Source organism: Leptinotarsa decemlineata, unplaced genomic scaffold (assembly GCF_025532065.1).
Source record: "Leptinotarsa decemlineata unplaced genomic scaffold, Ldec_3_MD MMD2_tig00026307_RagTag_RagTag, whole genome shotgun sequence".
Taxonomy (NCBI): domain Eukaryota; kingdom Metazoa; phylum Arthropoda; class Insecta; order Coleoptera; family Chrysomelidae; genus Leptinotarsa; species Leptinotarsa decemlineata.
In genome coordinates this window covers 17106096-17127104 of record NW_027412681.1, presented here as the reverse complement: position 1 = coordinate 17127104, position 21009 = coordinate 17106096, and the positions used below count along the sequence as shown (strand labels likewise).

At 37.6% G+C, this 21009-nt stretch overlaps 1 protein-coding gene and 1 long non-coding RNA gene across 4 annotated transcripts in view; one reads left to right on the top strand and one right to left on the bottom strand.

The window, feature by feature from the left end:
* LOC141485139 (uncharacterized) overlaps nucleotides 1-21009 on the top strand; it is a 35877-nt gene that overhangs the window by 5455 nt on the left and 9413 nt on the right. The gene's annotated exons all lie outside the window — the stretch shown is intronic.
* Nucleotides 1-21009, bottom strand: part of LOC111510818 (odorant receptor 46a) — a 33996-nt gene that overhangs the window by 9281 nt on the left and 3706 nt on the right. Inside the window, exon 2 of one of the 2 annotated variants that reach the window (XM_074181230.1) lies at nucleotides 7266-7776. In XM_074181230.1, coding sequence (XP_074037331.1) covers nucleotides 7266-7761 — 496 coding nt within the window. In that variant the 5' untranslated portion in view covers nucleotides 7762-7776. Of the gene's footprint in view, nucleotides 1-7265; nucleotides 7983-21009 lie in introns of those variants that run through there. The other variant, XM_074181231.1, reaches the window with a different exon arrangement.

Here is a 21009-nt window from a genome sequence, read left to right as displayed (position 1 = left end):
TCGGCGGAGAAGTTGAGAGATGATTTGAACAGAACCATTCTGGAGGGATCCAGTGGAGAAGAGGGAGAGGAGTCAGCGGCTGGACCTGGCAAAAAAGCTGGGGATGCACGGTCCATGGTCGCCGGGATTGGGGACATGGTCGACACGATCCAGAAGGCTACCACCAGGTACTCCGGAGGAAAAATACAGTTTAACCGGGACGAACAGCTGGCGGTAAGTAACAGCCTGCAGCGACTCATGACTATAGCAGGTAGAATGGGAAGCAGAATGGCTCAATTAGAGACGAGAGAGCATCTGTTGAGCGAAAGAATGAGAGATCTAGAGAAAAGAGTAAGCGTGCATGAACGCGAAAGGGAAATACTTATGGCAGTGGGGATTAGACTGGAAGGGATTGTAGACTGGATGAATAGGTTTGGAAATGAATGGAGGGACATGAAAGCACGGTGGAGAACCTCACGAGAGGTAAACCTAAGCCGGTTCAGACGAGAACGAGCGAAAGGTCGGCCGAAAGGACGACCGAAAACACGTCTCATGAACCAAGTGAGGCAGAAGGCACTGACCGGCCAACCACAGCTGGGACGGGAGCTGATACGGATATGGAAACGGACGCTGAATTTCGGGTAGCGGCAGTAAGCAGGCGAAGGAGAAGGAGAACCAGGAACAGGGACAGAAGAACATATGCCAGTGAGCTCAACCGAAACAGAGGAAACGAACAAAGGCCAGGATGGACTACGCCGACAGCAATGGAGGAAGAGATCGTTGTTCTTAAGGCCGACGAGGAGGACAGTACACCCACGGCTAGGATAGTGGGTGAACGATTACGAAATGGGGGGGGGTGATGAGCTACGTAGAAGCCATCACCCGGAGTCGCAATGGGGTTGTGGTCCTAAAAGGAAAAGATGATGAAGGTAGGCAGAGGATCAGGGAAGCGCTTCAGAATGAAAGCAGGGTGAACGTTAGAGAAGGCAAAAAACCGAATCCCCATGTCATGCTCACAAGGGTGGAAAAAGGATATGGGGACAAGGTACTGGTAGACCTCCTTCTGGAGCAGAATCCATCTTTGGTGGAGGGGCTCGCGGAGAAGGATATCAGAGGGATGCTGGTACGAAAGAGGAGAGAGTACAGGGTAAATAGATGGAAGGAAAACATAATTGTAGAGGTGAATCCGATGCTCTTCCGGAGGATGATGCGAATGGAGGTGATAAAATTAGACCTAGCGGACATATATGTGGAGGAGCACAGCAGTGTAGCGGTGTGCTTCAAATGTTGTCATTTTGGGCACACTTCTAAGATATGCAAGCAGGACCCAGCATGCAACAAGTGTGGAGGTATACATGAGGGGAGAGAGTGCAGGGGAGATAGAGGGCTCAATTGCATTAATTGCAAAAGAGCCGGAGTGAGAATGGATGAAAGAAGGCACTCGGCACTTGATCCAAAGTGCCCGGTATACATGAGAAGAGTGGAGCTGCAACGGAGGAGAACCAATTATGTTCAGGGTCCTTCAAATTAACGTCAGAAAGGGAAAGGAAGCTACAACACTGCTGCGGAGAACCGCTGAAGAGCGAGGAACCGCAGTAGTGTGTATCCAGGAGCCATAGGTCAAAGAACCACCTTGGGAGGGATGGCTGAAATACGACGGAGGGGAAGTATCGAAGGTTCGAACCTGGGTTCGTACCTCCGTTGAAAGCTTAGCTCTTAGGAATACAAGTAGTGTGAATGATAGGACAAGAGAGAAAGAGGATACGTATTATGAATGTGTATGACGAACCAGGAGGAAGAAGGAATGCAAGGATGGATGTGATGAGGAGAATCTTTGATGAATGGGAAGGGAAAAAGATATTGCTAGGAGACGTGAATGCTAAGAATGTGGCGTGGGGAGGAAACACCACAGACGAACGGGGAGAGGACATATTAGAATGGATGACTGGAAAAGGATACGTCATAGAGAATGATAGCGAAAGTCCGGCTACCTTCTCTAGCAACAGGGGTGAAAGCTGGGTCGATTTGACCATAAGTGGGAACACGCAGGTGGACGATTGGAAAGTATGCATGGAATAAACGTTAAGTGACCATAGAATGATTGAGTTCAGTCTGACGGGGTTTCCCAAGATGAGGAAAGTTAGGGTAATGAATATAAAGGGCACAAACTGGGCAGGTATCGAAAACATCATAATTGACTACTGCCCAGGAAGGCTAGATACGAATGAGGATATTGAACGGGAAGCGATAATGCTTCAAGAAATAATGAAAGAAGCCTGTATGAGGTTTATACCTAGGTGTGAGAGGGTGATCGATGTGGAAAGAGAATGGTGGAGCAGGGAGCTCGAGACTATGAGGAAGCAAGTAAGGAGGAAAAGGAGAGAAGCTCAGGGAATAAGGGATGAAGACGCAAGAATGAGAGGAATGAATAACTACAGAATGACAAGAAACAGGTATAAAAGAATGATAGGGAATGCAAGAATAGCCTGGTTGAGGGAGAAGGTGGAGCGGCTCCACCCTCGAATGTCGTAAGAGGGGATGGAACCTACACCGAAGGGAAGGAAGAAACCAGTAGGTATCTATTGAATAAGTACTTCCCTAAGGACGACCCCTCAAATGACACACCAGCCAGACGAGGGATTAAGGAAGGAGCAATGGGAGAATGGGGAGAAAAGCAGCCGTCCTTCTCGGTCGGGGAGCTGCGCACAGTTGTTGAGCAGCTGCCCGATGGGAAGGCGACAGGAATAGATGGGGTCCCTAACGAAGTCATCCGTAAGGTGACCGAATGGAAGGGAGACTGCTTGGTTAAAATATTCAACGCCTGCCTGAATAGAGGGTACTTCCCGGAGGTATGGAAAGAAGTACGGAAACCCCAGACCTATCAGCTTGCTGACTGGAATGGGACGTACGTTAGACAGGCTTCTAAATGGTAGAGTGCAAATCTGGTGTGAGAGAGAGTTGAAGTTCTCCCCGAACCAGTATGGTTTCAGGGCGGGAATGGATATCAGTATGGCGGTAGAAAAAATGGTGAATAGAGTGAAAGAAAATAAGAAAGCAAGCAGATATAGTTTGGTTTTGGCGTTGAACCTGTCAAACGCCTTCAATACCGCGTGTGCACCAGCGATAGAGAGGTGCATGAAGCGAATGGGGACGCCGGGTAATGTGGGGATGACGTGTTTGAGTTTCATAGGTAGGAGAACGGCTACCTGCGGGCAGGTCTCTGAGATGGTGCACAGAGGCTGCCCTCAGGGGTCTAGCCTGGGACCTACACTATGGTTGGTAGTGATGGAAGCATGGTTCGAGCGAATCAGAGACATGAAAGTGAGAGAAGGCATCGGAACATACGGAGTATACACGCAGGCCTACGCGGATGACCAACTAGTCATCATCGAGGGAAACCTTGTCAAGGACATAGAACGGAGGTGGGAGCTGGTATGGAAAGAATGTAAAGAAGGGGAAGACGAGATGTGGCTGGAATATATCGACTCGAAAACAGAATGTATGTACATACCAGCCAGGAGGGATGAGACTCCCGGTCATAAATATGAATGGAAGAGTGATTGAGCAGAGCATGAATGTGAAGTACCTGGGAATTGTGGTGGATACTGGATTATTATTCATAGACCACCACAAAATAAGGAAAAAACTGAATACGCTAGCGGGTAAGTTAAGAAGATGGACCGGGAGAGACGTTGGACTGAGGAGAGAATGTGTGAGAATAATATACGAGAGAGTGGCAGAACCTGCGATCATGTATGGAGTACAAGTGTGGGGGGGTAGAACGCATGATAGCCGAATCAGGAGACAACTGAGCGCGGCGCAGAGGCTCTTCCTAATCGCTTCATGTGGAGCGTATAGGACGGTGCCATCGGCTGCGCTCTGTGTTATCTCAGGTATGGCACCGCTTCATGTGGAAGCGAGCGCCAGACACCATGAGTGGAGGGTGAATGGGAGAAGAAAGAGAGAAGATAGGGTGAAAGGAGATGATAGAATACTCCCATGGATGCAAGGAATGTTGCTGGAGGAAAGGGAGGACGAGAGTGTGATGAGGGTGTATGTGGATGCTGGAGTAAAATTGGAAGAAGAACGAATGGGCATAGGCTGGGCATACGAACTGGAGGAAAATGAATGGGTACAGGGGAATGAAAGAATCCCCGGACAGAGCAGTGTGAATGAGGCAGAACTGGTTGCGATCGAGAGAGTGATAGGTATGTGGGATATGAATGGGAGTGTAACTGTGGTAAGCGATTCTGCCATGTCTGTGGAACGTCTGAAGGCAGGAAGAACGAGGAATAAGAGGGTAGCGCGTATACAGAGGATGATAGAGGAGAGGAAAATGAGAGGAGCGCGGACCTGGTTAATCTGGAAGCGCGGCCATGAGAATAACAATCTTGGTAATAGAAAAGTTCACGAGGAGGCAACAAGGGGAATGAGGAGAACGGAGATTACATGGGAAGTAGTGAGAATAGGGAGTAAGAGTGAAGAGAGGAAGAGGAACAAAGAACGAATCAGGATAGATTGGCAGAGGGAATGGGACACGGGAGAGACTGGGCGGCTGTTCTACAGATTCTGCAGGACAGTCGGGAGTGAATCACTGAATCTGTCGCGGAAGGCCACCCAGCTGCTTACGGGACATGATAATTTTCCGAGATACCTTGCCAGGTTCAACCTAGGCCCGGAAGTGCCATGTTTCTGCGGCTATGGTGAGCCCGAAACAGCGGAACATGTGATAGAAAGATGTATGGATGGAGACAGGATTGGGTGGCGTGAATGGAGAGAATATAAGGAGCGGGAAAATGGGGAGATAACACTGAGAGGAGAGAATGGAAAGAACGGTGAATGGATAAGGTTTTTTAATGAATGGGCGGAGAGTGTGGTAAGGGATGAAAGAGAAGGGTAAAGAGCAGGCTGTTACCTTGGTGCCAAAAACTGGAGTGCCGAGGACTTGGAGTGCTGGCGGCGGTCTCCCCAATGGTGGCGACCATGGATATTGTTCGGGCATTCAAGCAATGTACAGAAAAAGAAGAAATGTTTTAGTTGAACTATCATGATATATTGTATTTAGTTTGATTGATTATTTTGTATATAAATGTATTGTTAATGATATTATTGAAATAAAGAAAAGGATTTCTACCCCGCTAATTTGAGGGAGCATGGGTTCTCGTGGCGATGGTTTCGATAGATAGAGGCAAGATGCTCCATTGAAAGGCCTTCGGCCAGGACAATATTGAGCGATGGCACTATTCATGTCCATAATGCTTTGCATCGCAGTCCTAACATTCAATTTCGTAAATTCCAGACTTTTCCGAATTCTCGACTTTGTCTTGTTTTAAAAACCACCTTCATACCTACTTCCTTGAAAATCTTTTCAAAGTTCTTCGTATATTGGTAGTATGGAACTGAGATGTATTTATCTTGGTTTTTGTCCTTTCTGAAAGTTGGCATTTCGTTCATTCTTAACCTAAACTTCTTCTTCCTTATTATGTCATTTACAATACCCTTTGAGAAACCGTTAGTGGCTGCTGTTACCTGTATTGTACGTTTTTCTTTTTTAAACCTATTATGTGTTAGAGGGAAAGTCAAAAGACGATGCACTAAAAAATTCAACCCAGCACGTTTGTCCTGGAATATACCTGTACGTGCTTGTTTCTTTTCTAAATATTCTATTCCATACTGGCTCCTCATTTCCCTTATTTTCTAACTCACACGTGAATTTTATTGATGGACATCTATTATTTAAAAGGGAAACTAAGTCTTCAATATTCGATTTTTTGGTATAGAATATCGCGAAAATATCGTCCACATACCTTAGCCAAATCCTAGGGAAATACTTTGACTTTTTTTGGTTTCCATTTCGAATCTGCTCATGAACAGGTCTTCCAGGTACGGGGACATGGGGTTTCCCATGACCGTTCCTTCCTGTTGTTCATAAAAGCAACCTTCTACCTGGAACCGATTTTGTTTCACACACAAATTAGTAAGAGAAACAAATTCATCGATTTCGTTTTTATTGAAATTATTTTTCTCTAGTAATTTCCTGAGGTATTGCAAGGTCAGTGGAATTGGGACGCTAGGAAATAAGGAACTAACATCAAAAGAAACCAAAATCCCACCTTCTTGCAGAACAATGTTTTTTGTATGTTGTATGAACTCTAAAGAGTTTTTTATACTAAAACCTGGTTTTGCAATAGACAAGCTCCAATACCTGACACGATGGGGGGCCTAAATTTATTTTACAATGTGGCTTTACGTAATAGTCAGGTAAATCTGATAATTGAAATATTATTTAAACAAGTTATATAGTATACTGTTAGGTATTTGTCCACCACCGTTATCCATAATATTATTATGTTTACTTATTTCTACACTCTCGTAGACATCTAGATGCATGTTGTTGTTAACTTGTCTAACTAATCTCAATTGAATGGTTTTTTTGCAAAATATGGTGGGCGACTGTTGATTTTTCTGGTCTTCCATATTAAAGGTGTACTACATATTCCTGACATCTTATTTTGATAGATATTTTAGTCTTTCCATAATATTTTGCATCGCAGTCTTTACATTTAATTTCGTAAATTACAGACTTTTTCAAATTCTCGACTTTGTTCTTTGGATTTCCTAAAAGGCTTTGCAGTGTATGACTTGTTTTAAAAACCATCTTCATACCTAGTTCTTTGAAAATCTTTCCAAAGTTCTTCGTGTATTGGTGTTATGGAACTGAGATATATTTAACCTGGTTTCATACTACTAATACATGAAGAACTTTGGAAAGATTTTCAAGGAACTAAGTATGAAGGTGGTATTTAAAACACGTCATACAATACAGAGCCTTCCAGGAAATCTGAAGGACAAAGTCAAGAATTCGGAAAAGTCTGGAATTCACGAAATTGAATGCAAGGACTGCGATGCAAAATATCATGGACAGACTAAAAGATCTATTAAAATAAGATGTAAGGAACACTAAGCATACCTAAAATATGGAAGACCAGAAAAATCAGCAGTCGCCTATCATATTTTGCAGCAAAACCATTCCATAGACTAGTTCATTAAGATCAGTATATATGGGATAAATGAGGATAACATTGTATGTATATCAAGTTTAATCTTCGTCTTGAAGATGATCACTTGCTCATCGAAACACGTGTCGAGGTGTTAAAATAACGGTTTGATGTTGGGAAAAATCTCCAGTAATATTCATCACTACACCAAAGGTTCCAAACAGTGCATCACCATTACTAATATAAATAAAGGAATTTCATCAATATTAGATACTTGTTGAAACTTACCCATTACTTGAAATGCATACATTGCTGGTTTGAATTCTCCTAGGTAATAAGAAAACTTCACTGGTAAGTCAGCCTTTGAAATCGCTGGTATCAAACAGTACATTAAAATAGTTATGAAGCAGATCAACAGGTATCCGTTGCCTAGAAATATTAAAGATCTAACGGCGTGGTCAGTAATGCTTCTCAAATGTTTCGGATAATGCTTGAATTCTTTTACTTTCATTAGAGCAATCAGATCTAAGAAGGCATAAGACTTGCATTTGAAAATTATTAACTTGATCAAGTAGGAAGTTGGTGATATTGTTAAAGAAAGATGTTTGGAAAGAGCTTCAAAGTCATCAAAGTGGTTCACAAGTTCCAATAGCAAGCTGAAACTGAACAGTATATCTAGGAAAAATAATACCCTCTTGAAAATCGATGGTTTTTTTTCCGGCCAGTGGCCAGTTATTGTGAGAACCTGTTTCGGAATGCTTATTGCTTCCATGATATCACTCATTTTTGCACGGCAGCTCTATAAAAAGAAATGAATAGTAATAGTAGTGATAATTAAAATATAATAATAATAGTAATCACTAATAATCAATAAAACAATCAGTAAGTATACAGGATGGCAAAAATGAATGAACAATGCTCGTAGCAGAAGCTCAAGTTTCAGTAAAACTATGGCTTGTACGTAACTTCCTGTTCACATAGAGCAGTAGATGTTTAACAATAAGAATATATGATGGTGATTGAGAATAGTACAATGAAGAATTGAAAGTTGGGGATGAAATTTATAACATTTATGCATTGAAAGTTGGTGATAAAATTTATACATTTCTTCAAATATTGAAAATTGAAAATCTCTAAAGCGAGATATCTAGTAGAAGTGATATAAAATTTGTGAATGTGATTTAAAATTTGTAAAAATGTGTCCATTCACATTCGACTTATATGATCTATAACAGATTTGCAAAACTAAATTATTTCCCTCAAGAAGTTCAACATTTATTCTTCTGGTTGACAAAATCATGTATATTTTGTCTTTGGCAATTTGATAGCCATACATATGTGCTAAGCAATCGGGGCATGGAATTTCATATACACCCAGGGATTCATTAACAATGTTGTCCTTGGGAGGAAAATCAAATTTTCACGTTCCTCCGTTCCCTCAACACAGGTAATCAGACCAAGTCAGGTAGGGAAAACCACTCAGATGAAAGATACCTGCTTAACCTGTGAAGCAAGAAATAGAGTTCCAGAGAATCAGTCTAGGTCCAATTTCCAGACATCACCAGAAGATGGCAAAAGAGAGTTTGCCAAAACGTCGTGAAAACGGTCCTTGTGAGGCTGAAAATCCAGAACACGGAATGAAATCCAAAATAATTAGAAATTCAAGACACTAGGACTCTGTTGTGCGTACGTACTGTTATCATGATAAGAGTTGAATTATTCTTTCAGTGTTATCCAAGACGGTGCTGATAAAATCATAAGAGTTGAATTGTTCTTTCAGTGTTATCCAAGACGGTGCTGATAAAATCATAAGACAAGTGTCTTTTCCCGAAACAGGATGGAAGTGTTCCATATGAATGATATTTCATATCAAGACTTTTATATAACACATTGTGTAGCGTTTCTAACGCTACACAATGTGTTATATATATTAACTTCTATTCATAATACTAATTTTTTTCTTTCTTTCTTTGGAAGTTTCCCATAGAAGTCATAGAGTTTTCACCTCCTCCTAAAAAAAGCCCATGCTAATGAGTTTTAGCCAAATGCCGCAATTTGTAAGTGGTGTACGTGAGAATCTTGAAAAAATGACAACACAATTACGGCAAAACTCGGAAGTCAATCAAAACATTGACGCCAGCTGTGAAAGCCTACATTTCTATATAACTGCTATTGCAGTTATATAGAAACATTAGAAATAAAAAGTATGAAAAATTATCTTGATGGTCCTTATTTGCTGGAAATATTGTTACAAAAGTTATCCTACTCAATGCAGATATCTTGGGGCAAGGAAATATCATCGAGTAAATATTATCTCAATTTGAAGTTCCTAAACCCTGATTTAGAAGAAAAAGGGAATTCTGTTGTGAATGAGAAGTTAGCACATTGAGTAAAAAACTGTTTGAGAAAAAAAATATATTAGCAATCATTCATATATTATCAGAAAAAACTTGTTATGAAGGCATTTTGAAGGTGCTGCAAATATTTTTTTGAATAACGAGTAATTGTGCCAATTTGATTTCATGTAACGTAAGTAATGAACCCTATTTTGTAAAAGTGGTTATAGATGAAAAAGAATACTCTTTTCAACTGGATTCGGAAGCTAGCATTTCAGCAGTTTCAGAAAAGTTTTATTTGAGTAACTTTCATAATTACGCAAAGAAATTATTGAAAGGTACGATGCATTATTTTCTCCTGGGCTTGGTACTTTTAACAAAGGTACTGTAACTTTCAAATTAAAAGACAAAGAGGTATCTCCTAAATTCTTTCGTGCAAGACCCTTACCTTACGGTTTGCGAGATAAAGTGAACAATGAAATTGATAGATTGGTTGAGATAGGAATTTTGAAACCTGTTGATTTTTCAAAATGGGCAACTCCCATTGTACCAGTCATTAAAAAAGACGCATATGTGGATATTTCAAAATTACTATCAATTCTGTTCTTGAAATTGATCAGTTTCCACTTCCTCAGATAGATGATTTATTTTCACGATTACAGGGGGGTGCAATATTTTCTAAAATTGACTTATCGCAAGCCTATGCTCAAATACTTTTAGATGAAAACTCCAAGGAATTAGTCACAATTTCAACCCATAAAGGTTTATTTCAATACCAACGTTTACTATACGGTGTTGAATGTGCTTGTGCTAAGTTTCAAAAAATCATGGAATCTTTGTTACAAAACATAGAAGGATCAGTTGTTTTTTTGAACGATATTCTTGTGTGTGGTAAAAATGATTTTGAACATAATAGTAGGCTTGACAAAGTTCTGTCTCGTTTACAAGAAGTAGGTTTGAAGGTTCGTGTCGATAAATGTGATTTTAATAAAGCAGAAGTTCAATATATAGGTTACATTATTAATAAAGATGGATTGTGTACTTCTCAAGATAAAATTATTGCCATTGAGAAAGCACCGATTCCAGAAAACATTACTCAGTTGAAATCTTTGTTAGGAATGATAAATTACTACGGGAAATTCATTCCCAATCTTGCAACAGTTCTCAGTCCATTATATAATTTATTAAAAAAGGATGTCAAGTTCATTTGGAGTGAAAAATGTGATACTGCATTCAAAAAAAATTAAAGATTTGTCAAGTTCTGCTCCAGTATTAACACACTATGATCCAGAATACGAATTGAGACTGACAACTGATGCAAGCTCTTATGGAATAGGGTGTTTAATAAGTCACATTTTTCCAAATAATGTCGAAAAACCTATAGCATATGCAAGCCGTACTTTATCTGTAGCTGAAAAAGGGTACAGCCAAATAGAAAGAGAGAGACTGAGTATAATTTTCGGTTTGTGTAAATTTAATCAGTATCTTTACAATAGAGATTTTACATTGGTTACGGATAATAAACCGCTTATGGCAATTTTTAATCCAAAAAAAGGTATTCCTCAATTTTCAGCGAATCGACTACGCCGCTGGGCAGTCACATTATCAAGTTATCGTTACAAAATAGAATACGTTAAGTCCGAAAATAATTCCGCAGATTTTCTTTCACGTTTACCCTTGAATGTAAATGTGGAAGATGAATGGAAATCTGTTGATATTGATTATTTCAACTATTTTGTTAAAACTGAATTAACTGCAGCGAATTTTGAGCATGTTGAGCAACATATACGTTTTGATGAAACTTTACAAAAGATAATTAAATATGTAAAATACGGTTGGCCAAAAAGATCAAAGAATACTGCAAGATTCAAACAATATTATCCAATCAGGCATGAATTATCGATCGAAAACAATATTTTATTATGGAATCATAGAATTGTTATACCGGAAGGTCTTAAGAAACAAATATTATCACAGCTTCATTCCTCGCACATTGGTGTAATGATCTACACATCCACGTATAGAGTTACTTATTTTAAAATTGATTACTTCCTTCCTTTCCTAAGAAGATTCCCTCATCCTTGTTTTTTGTATCAAGATGGAGTAGTAGAAAGCCAAAAACTTTCTTTCCCAAAAATTAATCACTTCTAAAAATATAACCCCTTCAATTCAAATAAGATTCCTCTTGGCTGGGATTGAATCAAATAGGTGAATGAATGACATTACGATGTCATCGATGACATAAGCAGATCAAGCTTATTCCGTGACATTAAAAATCGTAATTCATGAATGAACTGTGTGTATTTTCTATAATGTTATCCAATTTGGTACTGAAGAGCCTTGTGGCAAGTGTCTTAAGGCGAAACATCAGTGTATACCAGTGAGGGTGACAGTGTTCCATGTAAGTGCAATTTATTACCATTCATTTAAAGTAGAACTCATGTGAATGATATCTGATTTTTATTCCACAACGAATGTTTGAAATACAAACTGAGTAGAGAAAAGTATCTTCTGTATAATTCAGTGTTCATATAGAAGTATTTGTTTCGAAAGAATTTTTTCTCTCCTGTAATTCAATGTTTATATGAAAGTAGCTATTTCAGGAGGACTTTCTTTCAGTTTGTGTCTGAAAGTTACTTCTTTGCATGATCTACACATCCACGTATAGTGTTACTTATTTTAAAATTGATTACTTCCTTCCTTTCCTAAGAAGATTCCCTTATCCTTGTTTTTTGTATCAAGATGGAGTAGTAGAAAGCCAAAAACTTTCTTTCCCGAAAATGAAAAGTATTGCTAGGAATCATTTCTATTGGCCTGGTATAAACGCTGATATTGAAAGTTTGTCTAACTTATGTAAAAATTGTTCAGTTAATAAGTCAAGTCCAGTCAAACATAAATTACTTCCCTGGAAATGGCCCGATGAAATTTTTTATCGAATTCATATAGATTATTTTGGTCCATTTCTGGATTATTATTACTTGATTATATTCGACGCACATACAAAGTGGATTGAAGTGTTTCCCACAAGAAACAATGTCTTCAAGTTTCACTGTGAAAGTACTCCATTCAGTATTTTCACGTTTTGGAATACCTAAATATGTGATGTCGGACAACGCAAAAAATTTCACAAGTGGTGAATTTCAAATATTTCTGAAAATATATAATATTACGCATATTACATCTTCTCCATTCAATCCTCAATCAAATGGTGCCGCAGAAGTAATGGTAAAAACTGTTAAAAAGTCCTTACAGAATGCTCTAGGTACAAATAAGAACATCGATATTTCTACAGCACTAAATGATTATTTGTTCGATTATAGAACCTCTGTTCATTCAACAACTAACGTATCACCTTCAATATTAATGTTTGGCCGCGATATACGTACAAAATTCGATTTATTGAAACCTCCTATAGACGATATCAAAAAAAGAATAGAAAAACAACAGTTAAAACAAATTAAACATTTTGATGGAAAGGAAAGACCAACATTTAATATAAATGAAAATGTAAAAGACTATCGTACAATAAACAAGGTAACTTGGATACCCGCTGTGGTAAAAAAAATATTAGGTAAATGTACATATATAGTTTTTGTTCCCGGAGTCAATCGTTTCTGGAAACGTCATAGAAACCAGATATTAAAATCAAATGTTGTCTCTTGTTTACCAATTCATGACGATTGTGAAGATGCAGAACAAGATCATAAAAAATCCGAAATTTCTGAAAGCGGCTGTTCGACTTTTGTTGATAAATCGAGTACCACTGTAAATATTTCCAACTCTGAAAACCAGGGTTCGACAAGTAGTACTATTGAAAACTTTGAAAGACCAAAACGTGTTATTAAACCACCTGATAGATTAACTTATACCTGATGTATGTTTATTATGTATAATATTTATATTTTTTTACTTGTATATTTATAATTGAATTTTTCAAATTATATAACTTGATTAGAGAGGGGAGAGAGAGTGTCATACTGTAAAAGTGTTTGCAAATTGGATTCTTTCCCCTGTTTTGTTTCATGTAGTTTTTTGTGGTACTTCCTTTTTTATATTCTATCGTATACTGAGATAAGAGACGAATATTCTCGCAGGGAATGTATAAGTTTTATTCACATTAGAGTAATAAAAGTTTATGGTAGTGGTTGTTCATATTAACTACCCTCATCAACCCATAAAGAGCAAAGTTTATATCTATTGAAAAAATGGGATGATCAAGGGTGTATGTTGGTGGTATTTCCCGTGATACGGAAGAATGGGACCCGAAATACTTTTTCAGAGGATATATGGAAGAATAAGAAAAATTCTTATCAAAAGGGGATTCGCCTTCGTGAAATTTGATGGCAGCAGAAATGCCAAAGACGCCATATACGAATTGGACGGCAAAAAACTTCTGGGAGTGCGAGTGACTTTGGATGCGGCAAGAGGAAAGCCCAAAGGTCACGATTGGTCGCCTTCGACCAAGGACAAATCAACCAGAAAGATCGACGGAAAGAGATTACATAGTCGTTCTGAACTTCCATTTTCTCGTGGAACTTCCCGCTCATATAGTCGCAGTAGGAGTAGATCCAGATCGAAGTGTGGAAGTGACCAACTGGCCAGGAAGTCCGGTAGCCCTTCCAAAAACCTTTCGCATGCTTAATCAAGGTCGCCTTCGACCAAGGACGAATCATATAGAAAGATCAACGGAAAGAGATTACACAGTCGTTCGAGTGGGTCGGCCTCAAGTTCTCGTTCAGGGAGTGAAGATGCTAAGGATAAATATTCTGATGGCAGGTCACGAAGCAGTTGTAGGCGCAGTTCAAGCCGGTCAAGATGGAAGTCCAAATGCTCGTATCGGTCTGTCAAACGATACCGAAGTAGGTCTGGGTCGCACACATCAATCAAACGCTTTAAACCTAGTTCCTGAATTACTTCCGTTACTTTGTAATAACTGATTGAATGTGTGGCGTGAATATTTCCTTTTTGTGTATTATAAGTTGACTGATTGTACTGATTTTAATAAATGAATTTCTATGAATGAGCTTTTTCAGATTGTTTTGAAATTATATTATCTATGCACGTAGATGTTTGTGCAGTTACACGAGTGTATTTAAGTTGGAAATGTGGGATTGAATCAGACATTTGATCTATATTTAAATATCCCAATTAAATATGTTTATGTTTCTTCCGAATAACTGAGGCAAAGGAGCATCCAGGTTTGCATATGACCTGTAGAAACAAATAATCAACATAATATCAGATTTAATAATACTGTCACAGAAGTCGTAGTCCAGTTCAACATTATAATAGTTCAGGTCTACAATTCGGAGATTCGAAGTTTTTTTACAATAGATGGCAACCCCACCGTAAGAATCTCAAAGTAATCATATATCATATATAAGAACAAATATATAATAAATAATGTAAACAAAACAAAAAATCCTAAGGTCGTCACAAATTTATTTTAGCAGGTTCAAACTAGGGAACATGCCGTTCTTTTGGATTCCGTCCTGTAGAACACTGAATAACGTGGATATACAATTATGCTTCTTCATATCGGGAGAGAGAGAGAGAGATAGCAAGCTTCACCTTGACCCACTGATTCATTGGAAAAAATAAACGTTTGGGTAACAACAGAAGAATGTTCATTACCATTATTGATGATTGAACTGACATTCTTTCAAATTCGAATCAATAAATGAATTTACAAAGTCCGAATGCTCGTATGGGTCTATCAAACGATCCTGTTGTAGGTCTGGGTCGCACGCATCAACCAAACGCTTTAAATCTGGTTCCTGAGTTACTTCCGTTACTTTGTAAAAACTGCCAATACTAGGTTGAATGAACCGTTGCAACCCTTCATTATATTTTTGTGCTAACAGTGTTAGCGTCGTATATTTTTATTTCGTTATCACTTTTTAGATTGGTATATTTGCAAGACAATGTTATTCTCGCCTCAGATATCTTATTATCGAATACTTGACGGGCTTCACGTTTTCTACATTACCTATTGTATATTTTATTGCAGCTTGGAGAGCCAGGAGGGTGAGCTCTTTAGTTTATTTGATTTTTTCTTCGATATATGATATAGTTAAACCATTACAATTTTTCATTGGTTCTTTTGCATTTTTCAATCCTTTCCTTTGCATATCATATTGACCATATGATGTTGATTTAAACCAAATATCTGGTGGGACCCGAACATTGCCACCACCACCCCATAAGACCCACAGAACGATACTTTTTATACTGATGATTCTTCAAACTATCATTTATTTATATTGTAACTTATACATGGAGACGATTGAGTATCAAAAAAAAATATAATATTGTAAATATCGTTCAAGGACACCCTAATTACACCACATGTTACTGGTCATTAATGACGTCATATTGGTCAGGGGAGATTTTGTTATATGATTCAACTTCAATAACGGATGTTGTTCTCTCATCTGTCTCGACGTTTGTTGTGACTTCTCAGAATTTGACAATTCTTTATCGGTAATTTCGTCCATATAAATAACCGCCTATGGTGAAAATTTGGAAATTTTTCAAATGTTTAAAGACATGACCTAATATTATTACTCGGTAGTACATTTTTCACTTTCTACTTCTTTGGAAAAGGAGCTTTTAGCTAGTAGATTTAAATTTTGCAAGGTGTAGTGCCTTCAGAGACGAGTGCACATGATTATACAAATGTAAGTTTAGTGAATTTTTCTTACTAATTGTTAATTTATGTCCGGTCAAGTTCGATAAACTTGTGGATCTCGTTCCATAGGCATGAATATCACAATGTCGGTGAAATTTATTAACGTTAAGAAGATTATTGGAGTTACCTGAATGATCGCAAATTAGAATACTAAATGACATAACTGAGTGAAATAATCAATTAAGCTGACCACATTATTTAATCATCTCTGAACAAACAAGACAGTGGAAAGTTTGCTAGTCACAGCTTTGACATGATCGAACCAGCTCAATCTATTATTAGCCAAACTGTTCAGTATTCCGATAACCCCAATTCACCCAAGTGAGTGGTTTTTGAAATTTCTTAGACCTTTTTTGGTGACATAAAATATGTGTCTTATGTAAATTATCAAATAGGTTGGATATTATATTATCTATGCTTGTAGATGATTGTGCAGTTACTCGAGTGGAGCTATTGATGATTATTTAATGGCCATAAGAATCTACCAAGTATTCAAGTTGGAATTTTGAAATTGAATCAGACATAAAGTCTATATTGAAATCTCCCAGTAAAATATTTTTATGTTGCTTTCCAATATCTGAGACAGAGTAGCATCCAGGTTTGACAAAAAACGTTGATGTCACCTGTACATGATCTGTAGAAATAAATAATCAACATACTGATAGATTGATTTAAAACGCCACATATTTCAAATTAATTAATGATTTTAAAAGGAAAAAAATATTGGTAGAAAAGGATAGTACTGAATTATCATTATTGATAGTGACGAGAAAATATTTATTTCAGCATTCGATCATACTCAAGATTACTTCTGAGTTTATCACATATGGAATTTCTATTAGCCAAAATTAATGTAATAATGTAGATATATTAAAAAACGGTATATGTATATAAATACTTAACGTGCCCACCTGGAGCTTACACTTTAAGGCTAACTCTTGATGTGTGGTAAGTTTCGAATGAATGAATATGAAAAGTTATATAACTGATATCGGTATTGACAAGAAGGATCATAAATATATGCTATCTGCACAGTTACAGACAAATATCATGCACATTATCTATCTAACAATTCAGGAATAAGATTTAAATCGGCGACTGAACTGCAACATTGCACTGTTTAGGTTAAGTTAGGTTAGGTCTGAAGTGAGTGGGTCTTTTCGAATCTCCACTGCAACCCGCTAGGATTCATTGTGGCTCACACCTATTCACACTCGACCAAGTAAACCCAGCTTTTCAACGAAGCCGATTACTTTGTTTGATGAGTGGTCTTTCAGGTCAGATGGTAAGAGTACGGCTTTTCCGATCTCTAAAAAACCTGATTAGGTACCCAGCGAGGCAAGCACAAAGTATATGCTCTGCTGTTTTATCATTTTCCAAACAGAGGGGACACACACTGTCTTCCGACAGTCCGGGTCTATGCATATCATGATTCAAATGACAGTGACCTGCAAGAAGGCCTGTTAGACATCGTAGTTCATCCCTACTGTAGTCCAACAACTGTCTGGTATCAAGCTTCGAAGTGTGAATAAACGTCTTGGAGTGAGCCAATCCTGGAAGTGATCATTGGTCTGAAAATCATCACAAAAATCCTATAGATTTGTTTGGGAACTAAACCCTAAGTTATATCACAAATCCTTCAACATGTCCATAGGGACATCTGCTCCCTCAGACACCAACTGTAAACAACGTCCAACGTGTTTTGGAGGATATTGTAATTTACCCTTCCTGACGTGGACCTTGTCAAGATGACAGGGTCATCTGCATAAGCTTCCTGATCTATCTTTCTTTTGTCGAGAACATCAAGCAGACTATCCATCAGGAGCGACCACAAAAGGGGTGATAGTACCCCACCTTGAGGGCAGCCCCTAGTAACCCTGAACCTAATGGCCTCGCCTTGAAGAGTCGTAGTTGCAGTTTTCTTAACCAGCATGGCATAGATTCAGCCAGTTACGGTCGATTCTATGTCTTTCCAAGTCAGAGACGATCCTATAGATTTAGGTAGTGCATTGTCAAATGCATTCAGTATGTATAGATATTCGAAAAGTCTACTAGAGTGAGTCTTTGCTTTCAGAGCCAACTTCAATTATTTTTCCATTTCAAAAATGAATTTGACGATACCACTGAATTCACGTAGTTTTGAAATGGTTCATCTCAAAATTATTTCGAAAGGCGTTAGTTAGACTTTGAAAAATTGTAAGGAAAAAATGCCAACTGAGTGATTATTCTACTAATTCAGGTATATGAATTACTTAAAAATTGTTACTACTTCACTGAATTCAGTTTTGGTTTATCATTGTCCAGAATTTCATAGAAAACTTGTCTTCATCAAAAAAGGGTATGAGTGAAGTAAGTTTATAATCACTGTATGAAAATAGCTAAAAATTATAATGGTAGGCTTTCGAGTTGTAAGTATTTGTACATGAATTGTTATTTTGTGAATTACTTAGAGATAAAACTAGTTTCACAACAAATACAGTGATTTGATCACAAAGTAGTCGCTATTGTTCTTTTTTTTTGACGACAATATCAATCCGCGAATGTCCGCGAATGTCCATCAATTCCGCGAACTTTCAATAAAAGTATTGTTGAACGTACTCGTTGAACAAACTGTTGCAGTAATAAAAAATGTATATATGCATCTAGATGATTTAAAGATAGATGTATTTAATTGAATTGGTGAGGTAACTTCATGAAGGCTATATTATACAAACTTTATTTCCCAGAACTAAAATAAGTGGGTGTTCAAATATTTTTATATTCAGTTCAAAACTCAAATTATAATTGTGTAATTGTTTCTGAGAAAAAGACTAATGAATGATAATTTGTACTGAGCTGAATAAAAATATATCCCTTGACTTGATGATTCTTATACATTGGGCGAGAGAATATTACATCTTTCTGTATTTCTTTCCTCTTTGAATGAGAACATTTGTCGAAAGTACTGTCATTTATGATTTGCACCAGTTATTTACGCGAAGTTAGCTGAAATTATCTCTGTATGTTCAATTTATTTTGACAGACAACTAACTCACTCAATATTACTGGAGTTTTTTCCCAACACCAAACCTTTAATTTAACACCTCGGCACTTGTTTCGATCACCAAGTGATCATCTTCAAGAGGAAGATCAATGTGAGCTTCCTCAGTGTGATCGAAACACGTATCGAGGTGTTGAAATAACGGTTTGGTGTTGGGAAAAAACTCCAGTAATATTGATTACTACACCAAAGGCTCCAAACAGTGCATCACAAGTGCATCACTGATCGATTGAACTTTTTCCTCAGAAAATATATCATATAGACATAATTCGAAAAAGCCTTCAATTTCTCAACCAGTTCTTCAACCTAATTTATTTGAGAGAATTTGACCAAGTAGAAACAGCTATGTTAAATAGGTTGATATTGCTTTGAATCAAAAATAATACGGAGCTGAATTAAAAAGTATACTTCACGGTTCATGAGGAATCTGTAGATATAAAAAATATTCAAAATCGAAGTGTAATTATGCCTAACACTGAAAAGCTCATTCGGTCCGCAGCGGGGCAAGAACAAAGTATATGCTCAAAAACAAACCATTTTGTGGGTCAGTGTAGGCCCACAGCACTTAGGCCACATGTGACCTATTGAACATCCTCCCGAGGAGTTGTCCTCCTAGGTCATCGTCCATCCTGGACGATGTAATTTCTCCACCTTAGAAATCACTGGGAGACATCTCCTTTATATCGGCATGTGTAGGCCAAGACTCGCCGAACACACACTCTCTCATTGACGATAACTCCGGATTCTCCCATACATCATGCCTGACAGTTACATCTTTCTGTTTACACATCCTGCATAGAGGTGTGTCCACTAGTCCCATATTAAAAAAAATGTTTAATGTCTAAACAGGAATGAATCCCAATAACAAGACATATTAATATTATTAACAAGCATGTTATCGTTTATATCTGCCTATATACACACAATACACATACATATATATGTATATATATATATATATATATATATATATATATATATATATATATATATATATATATATATATATATACATACACATATACATGAATACAATACTAATTTATCAACTAGAAACACCTGAAGCGAGTAAACAAAAAATAAAATAATGTAAACATTTAGGAGAATTAAGCAAAAAATTAGGTGGAACACTTGTGTACAGCAAGCTGGGAGAGTAATTGAAAAAAAACCTTAAGTCAGATATGGAGCTAACAAGAAAAAACATAGTTCAGGTGTATTACAAAAAAAACATAATTCAGCAGTAATACAGTAGTAGTAATAAGATCACATCGTAGAATAACTTTCAATTTGGGCTCATGTATTTTGATTAAAGTGTAAAAGTTTCTTAACGTGGTTCTTAACTTGACCGAAAGGTTCATAATAAATGTCGAGAGTTTCACAGAGTTGATTGTAAAGTTTGCTCATTGCAACAACTGGTGACTTGAGTAATATGTTTGTTCTAGAATTTGGTAGATAAAAATTCAGTTCATTTCTATAATTGATTCGTGGAACGTGAAAGTTGAAGTGGGAGAGTAGTTCGTGACAGTCAATCAGATTATTCACTAGTTTATAAATGAAAATTATAGAGTAGTAGGTTCTTCGGTTTTGAAGGGATAATAGATTAAATTTATTCAGTAGTATTCTGTTGTCGATGCCTTGTTCAGGGTAAACTCCTTCTTGCTTGTAAGTAATAAATTTCATGAAGTCTCTTTGTATAGACTCGATTTTGTTTATGTGGACATTGTATATGGGTGACCATATAAGGAAGGCATATTCCGAGATTTGACATATTCATTGAAAAGAGTTAAAAAACTGTCTCTGCTACGAAAGTTCTTACAGTTACGATAAATGAGCATCCGTTTGGCTGAGCATGTTATTGTGTCATAGTGGATGGAGAAACTCAGTTAGGGTCAAATGTGACACCAAGATCCCTTTGATGAGTGCTTATTTGAAGAGGTGTGTTATTTATGCAGTAATCATGAGAAA